This window comes from Centroberyx gerrardi, chromosome 8 (genome assembly GCF_048128805.1).
Source record: "Centroberyx gerrardi isolate f3 chromosome 8, fCenGer3.hap1.cur.20231027, whole genome shotgun sequence".
Classification (NCBI taxonomy): Eukaryota; Metazoa; Chordata; class Actinopteri; order Beryciformes; family Berycidae; genus Centroberyx; species Centroberyx gerrardi.
Window position 1 is genome coordinate 27779712 of NC_136004.1, and position 10910 is coordinate 27790621.

The window sequence follows — 10910 nt, forward strand, 5'->3', positions numbered from 1 at the left end:
TAACCTTTGTGGTGGTCCCAATTTTTGTACGTGGTACGACTGGTGGTAGGCAATGTTTTTGTTTTGCCAAGGCACAAGGACTGGCAGGTTAAGGCCAAGGTCTGATTAGGCTACAGGAAGATGCAGTAAATCTACTGATACTGTTGCAGGCCTTACAGCAGCAGCTACACTGGTGCTGTAACCTGGACACACGGTTGTCTTGACGGCTGAGGTTGCAGTGAAACAAAAGAATCTTGTGTTGTAACGTCATTCCTAACCATGAAATGACAATACTTATATTTCTAGTGATATTATGATGGTCAGTTATTAAGCGGGCAGTTATGTGTGTTGGTGAACTCAGGGCAGAGATGTAAAAGTTCAGGAGTAGAATGTGGTGAAAAAATTATCACGATTTGCACAGTAGCATGTCATGACATAGTACGGCCTAAACAACAAGCCATAGGTTCACTCCTCACTGTTGGTAAGTATAGAGAAATCCCAGTTTCACTGATGCTGCAGCCTAGTCCTGGATGGGATGTGAGAGCCCAGCTGATGTTGGTGTGGAGCGAGTGTGGAATGGAGAATATTAAATGTCACAAAATTAGTTTCAAACCTACATTACAGTTATATATAGCCACAAAGGTCACAGAATTGCTTGGATTTTGGTTAGTTCACAGATTAACTGAATGATTAATGTTGGACGTCAAATAACTTATGTGTTTGCATCTGACTGTGGGCCTTATCAGGGTGATACCAGTAGCCTCCGCCAAATGACTCCACACAAGTAACTGGGAAAGGGAATTAAGTCTAGTCAATCACACTAACATTAAATGGTTACTACTGGACAACATGTCTTAGCAATGGAAAACAGAGGAGGCTGGAATGCATCTTAGCTTTTAAAGTTACAGTTTGTGGGTTTGGGTGCTGTTTGGATGAACAAAGGCTGCTCTGATAATCGTGGGAAAAAGAGAGAGAGATCCAAGGCACTCCAAACATCTGTTGAAAATCCTTTATTTTGTTTTGCTAGTCATAAATCTAAGTTACAAACTGCACCAGTGTTTCAGCCCCATGGCCTCCATCAGTTATATACTGTAGGTCTTGTTGGGCTTCAGACTATCAACCACAGTCCTAAGGAGCACTCACATTGAGCTAGCGTGTTAGCTGGATGGATACTCACTTAGCTTTATAACTGACAAGCCGTCCATATATGCATCGCCAGGGTCTTTGAAAGAAATATGAGTAGTAAAACTAATAGCCCGCTAGCCAGTCAGCCAAAACACAAGAGGAAAACCAACGCCACAGTTCACGACGTCACAAAATATGCCTGCACACATTTTACGGTAAATGTTATTGCAACATGTACAGAAAATACACTGTTAGTATTAGTTAAAATTCTTTATTGTAAAATGTTAATGTTTTCATCACATTTATAGAAAAAAACTGATCTTACACTTTGATAATATTTACATTACATTCAGGCGGAACATCAGGCAGCTTGATTCTCGGAGGTCCTTGCAGTTGTAGGCGCTGTTCCAAGCTGCAAAACACAAATCGATTGTTTATTTTGCGTTTGTTTACATTTTACAAGCGAACAAATGGCATCGACTTTACTATCACCCATGGTAGATTACTACAATGATGAAGAAGAACTTGATAGCGTAGAAGACGACGATGATCGGAGTTTCAGAGGAAGAGACTCGGAAGAAGGTAAACGAATAGATAGCAAGCTCACTGACAGTGTGGATCAGTCTACTTGTTGGGATAGGAATGGAACTGAACGAGAATTGCATCTACTGAGCCAACTTTTGAATGCAATTTTTCAAGTGATTTTTGCTTTAAGATCGAGTGAAAACACTATTTTTTTTCTTGTAATATATTGCACCTGCTACTTTTAGCACTTCTATAATCAATTTGGACTCGACCATGCTAAAGCTTGATAGCTCATGTGAGCTAGCTACAGCTACATGTAGTTGGCTAACGTTAGATACGGCTAGCTAAATAACCTAACGTTACCCGACTACCGCCAGCCCAGTTTCCATCCAGCCAAGAAACGGTTCATAAACAGGTGATGTAGCTAGGTAAAAACGCTACGAGCAAACGTTTCCGTACCGCTCCTACAGCAATCTTAAAGCACACTTAGCTCACATTGTTATCGTGAATAAAGCTCGTTAACGTAGCTACCGTTCACACGCTACGTTAGGTACAGTAAACCGTGTGCGGCATCAGTCAGCTTTACTACACAATTGACCAGGCTGACTGGCTAGCTATGTGTTAAACCATCTTTCAAACTAAAGTTAACGTTATAGGTAAAGCTTTCTTCATTAACCTGACCTAGTACATGCTATCCCAACGAGCTACTCAATCAGCTAACGACGTAACGTTAGCTACGAACATTGACAGGTCACAGGCGAAACCTTGCGTGCTGTGTCCAGTGCTCTGCCCTTTTCACACTATTCAATGAGACAGGAGGAATTGCAGAGTGAGAAAGACAGACAAGAGGAAAGCAAGGCGATGACAGCACTCAAAGGTTAGCTAGTTTCTTAATGTTAGCTAACAAGCCCAACAGCTGACTTGGCTTTTCTTCGCCAGATACATGTTAAGCGTGCTGTTAGACTTGCGTTAGCTAGAATTGGTTAATTCTTAAACAGCAGATAGAGCTAACTTAAGCTAGCACATTAACGCTAACCGATAATGAAAGCTGCTGTGTCAGCTTAATACGACTGGGCCTTACCCTTCTCTTGTGTCGTTTTGTAAGGTAACGCTAGCTAACCTAGTGCTTATAAACTTGGCTCGCAAGTTTGTCACATTGAACTTGGTGACGTTAACATGCTAACGTTAGCTTAAGAGAGTTACCGTTGGACTCAGTGAGCACGGCCAAGTTAGCCGGACCGTTTCTGGTTAATCCCACCATGCGGCAAATGCTTGACATTCAAGGTAACTGCTACATTACTAATGCTACATTACTAATGTCATTAGACTTGCGAGCAGGAGGGCAATGTTCGCCGGATATGCTTCACTAGCTTTTCACTAGCTTCTGGTAAGCTTAACTATTTTGTGATGTCGATCAGTCAATAAATGTCGGATTTTTCGGGAATAACTTGGATATTTCCTTGTCCTATAATCTATCAGATCGGCGAACATTCCCAGAGCAGAACGTCACCATTAGCTTACCGGTGCCACGCACGTTATTTGATCCCCAGACTTCTCTGCTGTCTGTAGACTCAACTTCATTGCATGGCGTTGGTGCTGTGTTGGCAAGGCTAACCAGCTACTTCATTCTGCTTAACTACAGCATGTTGAAAGTGACTTGTTTGTAGCCTGTGATGGCTTGCACTGAAAGTAACTTTAAAGCAGAGAGCCCTCTTCAAATCTGCAGGAGAAACCGTTTTGAAATCTACTGTGTATGATTTTTTTCGCCCCTGTCTTGCTTCTTTCCAGACACTGAGGATGCCAGTGAAACAGACCTGGCCAAGCATGACGAGGATGACTATGTGGAAATCAAAGAGCAGTGAGTGTTTTGTCATCAAGGACATTTGGCTCAATAAGATAAAGGTTTGAGTGTTTGCCTAATGTTCCAGACAGTGAAAGGGAATGTGATTAGTTCTGGTTGATTTCATTGCAGGATGTACCAAGACAAACTGGCCTCTCTGAAAAGACAGTTGCAGCAATTACAAGAAGGTAATCAAGGGGATTTTTTTCTGTTCTTTTGATTGCAATGCGATTATGTGAGCGTAGTCACATTAACGACAATAGTTTGCCAAATGTTAATGACTGCTGTGCTGTATCTTGTGTGATGTGATGTGTGGGGGAGTGGGGATTCATTTTCATTAGAGATTTCTGTTTTTTATTTCAAGTTATAGCCACATCCTCTAACAGTTTACTCAGGGAGCTGGCCAGGGATTACATCAGGCCATAAGGCAGCTTCAGAAGCAGTCTAAAAGATTAGCCATCGTCTTTGGCTGGAAAGAGAAAACAGTTGCGAGACAGATGATAATTTATCAGAAGATGACATGAAGTCCTCCACCAACCACAGCTCATTTTACATAGTCAAGTCTGTTGTTTACTGATACAAGCTGTTTCTGAACTGCTGAGTGGGCTGTTTCAAGGTAGCACCATCAGCTGTCCCATTAGCTTGTTGTTGTCAGATTGATGTTGAGTGTAGAAATAATGGTGTGAGATGTTGTGGGCTATCTGTAAATCTAAGTGTAGGTGCAGCATCAATATAGTCTAGATGAGTGTAGGTGGGTGCTGAGTGTGGCACTTCTGGGATGCCAGAATTTACTGGTGAGCCTTCTGGAGGTATTGATGGTTTATTTCAATGAAACATCTGTGATTGGAGGTGCCCATTCAATAACCCCAATGACATATGTACCCACACAACCCCCTCTTTTGCAACATCCAAGCCATTTCTGAATAAGTACTTGTGCTGTTTATTAGCCAAAGGTGTAATTACATCAGATGCTGTGTGTTGGTAAATGTAACTTACTCTTTGCAGGTACGCTGCAGGAGTATCAGAAGAGGATGAAGAAGCTGGACCAACAGTACAAAGAGAGGCTCCGGAATGCAGGCAAGTTGTGTAATACTGAGAGACCACATTGTGCTTCGCTCAGGGTGACTTCACACCAAGCATGTTTGGAACCGTTTATTCAAAGTCTGGAGCGTTTGTTCCTTTAGTTTGGTTTGTTTTGGCAGGTGAGAACAATGCCTTTCAAACTTGGGTGCCACCAAATAATCACACTGAGACGCCTTCTTCTGCCGTCTTCCAAGCAAACTGCTGCACGGTTTGTTAGGACTGACTTTATCTGAACCAACTATGAGAACAACCTCAAAACAACAACCTCAAAACACATAAGAAGATGGATGTTTACATCTGATAGCCAGCAGTTCCTCATGCTTGCAAAGTCTAGCATAACAAAATGAACTGAGGGCAAACCACTGATGCTCATCAGCTATTTCTTCATGTGTTCTTAACTGATATGAACACCAGAGGAGGGAAATGATGGCAGAGCGCAGACAAGTCCATCATGCTTAGCTTAAATTACAGGGACTGGAGTCGGATTTGTTTTGAAGAGGATGGTGCCGTTTTCCTCACTCCAGTCCATCTTCCACCCCTCAATTGTTGAGTTTTTATTATATTGGTTGTTTTAGTTTTTGTTGACAGTGGTTTGTGTGTGGTCGGCATTTTCTTCTACTGCTGGCTGCGTGGTGTCAACATGTTTGACTGCTGGCTGCATAGTCTGTTGTTTTTCTTATCAAAATTGCTCTATTTTCTTACCGATCACAGGCTCCCACAATTTACCTATGGTAATAAATGTGAACAGGGTGAAATATAAAAAAGGGTATTCCTAATAATCAGGGGCCTTATTTTTATTTTCAGACATTTTATGATCAAGGATATTTTTTGCACCAAGTCTGACCCTGAATTGAACCCTCAGTCTTGAAGGCATTCACAGTTCACGTTGCATGGTGGCATTGAACCAACATTTGTTAACCATTTGGTTAACATAAACAGTCATATCGTTTTCTTCTCTTCCCTCCACAGATCTGTTTCTCCAGCTTGAGGTAAGCATGGTTGATATTGCTGACTGTTACAATTTATATGAAATTGACATTTACCTTTGGGGTGCTATTTACAAGTTCCAGCCCTCTCTCACTCTCGACCTTTCTTCTGCAGACAGAACAGGTGGAGAGGAACTACATCAAGGAGAAGAAGGCGGCGGTAAAGGAGTTTGACGATAAGAAGGTTGAGCTGAAGGAAAACTTAATCGCAGAGCTGGAGGAGAAGAAGAAGATGATCGAGAACGAAAAATTAACAATGGAGCTGACAGGCGGTAGGGGAACCAGAGCCGGATGAGTCAGGGACTTGATCTGAAGGAGAGAGAGATGAAAAGAATGGGGAGAAGGGACCGGGTGTTGCTGAGATGGAATACATTTACTGTTCCAATGTCAGTGGTGGGAGAGTTTTTCTCTCCTTTCATAAGAAGACAAAGAGGAACAGCTTCATAGTCTTTTCTCTTATCACCTCAGTATTAACAGGCTATCCAATTAAAATGGCTCGCTCTCAGATACATGGAGATCTCACTTTCCAACTCTCTTCTTTTGAGTTGTTATTTACAGAAATTGCAGCCCATAGTGAATATTCACACTGTCATGATGCTTGAACACTGATTGATGCACTAGCATGTATCATGTCAGAAAAAATAATGTGTTAGGGATGTGTTTTTGTCAATCGATCAGGAAGGTTGTGCTTTTCAAGAACATTCTCCCACTGCCTGCGTGTTAGAGTTGGATCTCAAATAGATTGTCATTATTTCTATTTCTTATGTAGACTCGATGGAAGTGAAACCTATCATGACTCGGAAGCTGAGGAGACGGCCCAACGATCCAGTCCCCATACCAGACAAACGGAGAAAACCTGCACCAGATATCCTTTACATAAATATGGAATCTCTGTTTGTGTACAGTACTTACCATTTTTTGTTGCTTTAGGTGAATATCTGTGTAGATACAGTATATTGTTGGGTAAATTTAGCCAAATGTTTACAGTATGAATTCATGGCCCATATTATTATCAGGGTTCCCACACTACTGGGAAACCTGGAAAAGTCATGGAATTTTAAAGTAGCATTTTCCAGGCCTGAAGAAGTTATCAAAAATGATAAAGGGGAGAACATTTTTGGAAAAGTCATGACATTTTATTTGTGAAGTTGACTTTTTTTTTCTGTTTGTTCTTGAATCCTTCGTCAAATGTCACAAAAGGCTCTGGCTGTCTCCGAAACAGTCTAGACCTGTTGGAGGAAAATATCGTTGGTTGCTGAATGTTTTTGTTGAGTTAAAATTATGTTATAATTTGTTTTTTTTAGATTATTTTTGGGGCATTTTGCCAGACAGGAAAGATTGGGAGAGAGAGGGGGATGACATGCGACAAAGGTCCTGGGCCAGATTCAAACCCGGGACGTTGCGTTTACATGGTACGCGCCGCAGACCACTGAGCCACCACGACGCCCCTAAATCCTTGATTTTTAAAGTGTAAAACAAATTAATACGTAAAGTTAGTGTAGTTGATGGTTACATTTTATTCAGTCTCATTAAAATAATGGAAATTTGAAAAGGGGTCATGGACAAGTCATGGAAAAGTTTTGGAATTTCATCAGTGAAAAGGTGTGGGAACCCTGTATTATTCATATTACTTTCTCATAATACTCTTGATCCCTGGAGGGGAAATTTTCTTTTGGTCAGTCACAGGGTCAGAGGTCAGGGGTTCAGGGAAACAGAACAGCACCTCTGGAGCTTCTACCTCTGGACACTTCAGCAGGACTTACTCTTTCTGACACCGGGCTTGAACCCAGGCCTTCTGGTTTTAGGTCGGTCTCTCTCATTATGCCACCTTGCTGTCCAATGCTTACATTGTTAAAAATGCCTCCCTTAACTCTCCGAACCTCAGTTAAATTATTTGCTAACAGACGAACAGATCATGGAGGATCTGAGAACACTGAATAAGGTAATTGTTTCTGAATTTTTCAGAATTACGCTTGCCTCTGCTGAACCCAATTTTTCTAATAATTACATTTAATATTTCCACACCTTCTCTTCACAGCTGAAGTCACCGAAGCGGCCAGGTATGTCAGCACTCGCCTTCTGCAATTTGTTTCCAATTGTCACGCACATTGGGCTAAAATGAAATTATTCATTTGTCCCCGTACTTTGAATATTGAATGAGTACGGCTTGGTTTTGCATGACGACAGTATCCAGGAGTTTTAACCCACCTCTTTCCCCCACAAGTATCGCCCTCGTCTCCGGAGCATCTCCCCACCACTCCCATGGAGAACCCCTCCCAGCGCTACGAGGCCCGCATCGAGGAGGGCAAGCTTTACTACGACAAAAGATGGTATGTCCGATCTGTCACCTTCAAACAGACATCTCAGTATTTCCCCTGACATTGTGCTATGTCTCAAATAATCATGACTGTAGTGCTTTTCACCACTAGATGGCCACACAGCCATACTAATATCTCCTCTGAAACTACTGCATGTACTTGATGGGTTTGGTAGGTCTTCAAAAGACATTTTACAACCTCTTTGATGGTAGTCTTTTTTTTTTTTGTCTGGGGTACAGAAAGAGATATTACTTAGGAGCCAGTGGAGAAGTGAAGTGCTGGTGCTTGAAGCTACCATAAAATTTCATATTGAAAGAAGGTGGCTGTATCATAACCGCTGCTGCATTCTGCTGTAATGCAGAAGTATAAAGGAAATTAAAGTCTTTGACTGGCCGGGGCTTTCAGGTCGTTTTGTTTGAGAGCAGAACTCTGCGTCAGACATGCGTCAATAAATAATTCCTTTGAAGAGGGGTGGAAAATATGATTCTCTGTCCTATTGGCCTCTGATACGGACAGAAGACAAGTTGAGGTGAGCGAGCTTTGAGGTGTGCACACCTTTTCTTTTTAAAGCAAGGTCTTACCTAATCATCGCTAGAAATGCTAGCAGAGGAAAGCATTCTTACAAGAGCCACAGGGAGAAATATGCCTCATTATTCCTCAGTGGTTCGTTAATGATCAAATGCTTTGGTTGTCAGTCTCTTCCCTTGGGTTGACTCTATCCTCTGACAGTTTGGAGCCATTTTTAAAAAAGAGGCGTTTTGTTTTGACACTCTGGTCTGATTATCTATTTAGTGCCATCTCAGGAGGATTGTGAATTATACAGCTGGGTGAAATTATGTGTAATAAAACCCTTTTTAGACAGCACTAGTGCCTTTCTCACATTCCCTGTAGTGAATTCGGAATTAATGCTGTGTGTGTGTGTGTGTGTGTGTGTGTGTGTGTGTGTGTGTGTGTGTGTGTGTGTGTGTGTGTGTGTGTGTGTGTGTGTGTGTGTGCGCGCGCACTGACAGGTACCACAAGAGCCAGGCCATCTACTTGGAGTCCAAGGACAACACAAAGATTAGCTGTGTCATCAGCTCAGTGGGGACCAATGAGGTGGGCTTCAGTTCTTCTCATTCAATTCCTGTTGCATATCTATATAAATATTGGATGTACAGTGGTATGATCGGGTGGGGAGTTTGGTGGGATAAACTGCGGTTTATGCACATGCTAAAGTGAATTTACTAGTCTTTGGCTGGTAGCTAGTCGAAATTTCCCACTCTTACTAAAGGGATTGCCAATTAAAATATGCAGTTTCTCATTAAAATGGCATGTTTTTGCCATCCTGGGGTGATAGCACTGAGTGATGCTGACTTGACTAATGGAGAAATGCTCACTGGAAAGAGGGAAGTTCATTTGTCAGATCAAAAATGAGCCGTGCATTTTTATGCGGTACGCCGGATTGGTAGTGGAACGTGGATCTGCTGGGATGCAGTTTTGCTCCCTGCTCACAAACCGGCTTGCGGTAGAAATGGTGCTGGTGGTTTTTAGTGAGCTGTCTTGCCAGTGACAGCTACTTCAGAATGCATCCTTTCTAAATCGCCACACTGAGGGGTTTTTCTCCGTCTTTGTTGTGTTTTCTTTTCCCTCAGATTTGGGTGAGGAAGACGAGTGACAGTACAAAGATGAGGATCTACCTGGGACAGCTACAGAGAGGAGCGTTTGTCATCCGCCGACGGTCGGCCGCGTGAAACATACCCCCCCCCCCCCCCCCTCGTCTATCTATTCACTTATCCATCCACCCACCCATCCACTGTTTCTGTGTCTGGTGCTTCTCAGTTGATTTTGACATGTAGTCTCCTTCTTCTTCATCATCCACCCCCACCCGCCCACACACACACAGACACACACACAGTCTATCGTGGCCAAGGATGTCTCTTCAGCTTTTACCTGTTCTTCCAGCAAGCCAGAAGCTAGCCCAGAAAAAAAATCTACAAAATCCACTCTTTTTCAAGCATCGCCTGTCAGTTTATGGCATTTGTGGCTTTATTTACCTTTGCGGTGGTCACAGAGCAGTCTACTTTGATTTTGTTCTTGTGTTGTTTTTTTTTTCGTCTCATGCACACATTTTATTGTTACCTGTCAACGCAACTCTTTTCCACACCATGCAGTCTTATCTGGATTTGTTCTAAAGTTCTTTTCTTACGAACAACCTTGTGTCAGTCCATGGAAACTGTCTTCAAGTCACTGCCTCTCAAACTGTCTTACTGAGGATCTGGGACAAAGCAAGCACTGAGAAAGTTTTCTGATAGGATTTGTGGTATTTCCACCAACCATATATTGCTTTAGGCCTGCACCTATCTAATAAGATTGCATCTGCTCTTGAGGTTATAGGGATGAGGAATTGCTTCGGGTTTGGCTGAGCATCATTAATCCCTTCGCTGAGGAGGTTTCAGTTTCCTTGTACCAGAAATCATGTTCAAAAGGAAATGTCCTATTTCGCTGTCATCAAGTAATGGAGGCTACTTTTCATGCTGTTGTTTTGTCTGATATTGTGTTTGAGAATCCAGTGCATAATTTTCTTATTTGAAAAAAAAAAAATATGAATTTGGAGGTTTTTTTATTGCCATTTAATGTGTTCCTCTCCATATGTGGACGATGTGGTTTGGTTGAGCTGTATTTGCACTGGAAAATGAAGTTGACTGAATGTTGATTTCTAGTGCGTTCCATTTATTAAAGATGTTTTCTGCCTTTTACCAATTTGTTGAAGAGTTTTGTGTTTTTTTAGTAGTGCTGAATTACACACATAGACTTAGTCGCTTTATACTAGCTGCACTTATCCAGGCGAAAATCAGAAGTGAGAACATTTTGACCAAAAACTTTGCATACTGAGCATCTACTATGTCCTAACCGTGCCATATAGTACCTCTAGTATACCGCCCATGCATCCTACAGAAGTGCAACTGATACCGGTGGAGGGCAAAATTGTGGTTCCTTTCTGTGATTGGGTTACTTTGCAGTCGCCAGTGTCACAGTATTACTAGTAGCCTCTTGTGTGAGAACCGTTTCCTAGAT

General features: G+C 42.1%; 1 protein-coding gene across 2 annotated transcripts; it reads left to right on the plus strand.

The window, feature by feature from the left end:
• Positions 1 to 1507: 1507 nt before the first annotated feature.
• suds3 (SDS3 homolog, SIN3A corepressor complex component) lies at positions 1508 to 10591 on the plus strand. 2 transcript variants are annotated; one of them, XM_071897668.2, is made up of 12 exons: positions 1508 to 1686; positions 3418 to 3487; positions 3602 to 3657; positions 4475 to 4546; positions 5522 to 5541; positions 5654 to 5810; positions 6308 to 6403; positions 7419 to 7480; positions 7577 to 7598; positions 7763 to 7868; positions 8867 to 8951; positions 9488 to 10591. In XM_071897668.2, the coding sequence occupies exons 1-12, from the start codon at positions 1575 to 1577 to the stop codon at positions 9584 to 9586; spliced, it is 957 nt and encodes a 318-aa protein (XP_071753769.1). In that variant the 5' UTR covers positions 1508 to 1574; the 3' UTR covers positions 9587 to 10591. The 2 variants fall into 2 exon arrangements, with proteins under 2 accessions (XP_071753769.1, XP_071753770.1); XM_071897669.2 differs by lacking the exon at positions 1508 to 1686 and adding an exon at positions 2451 to 2506.
• The last annotated feature ends 319 nt before the right edge of the window (positions 10592 to 10910 follow it).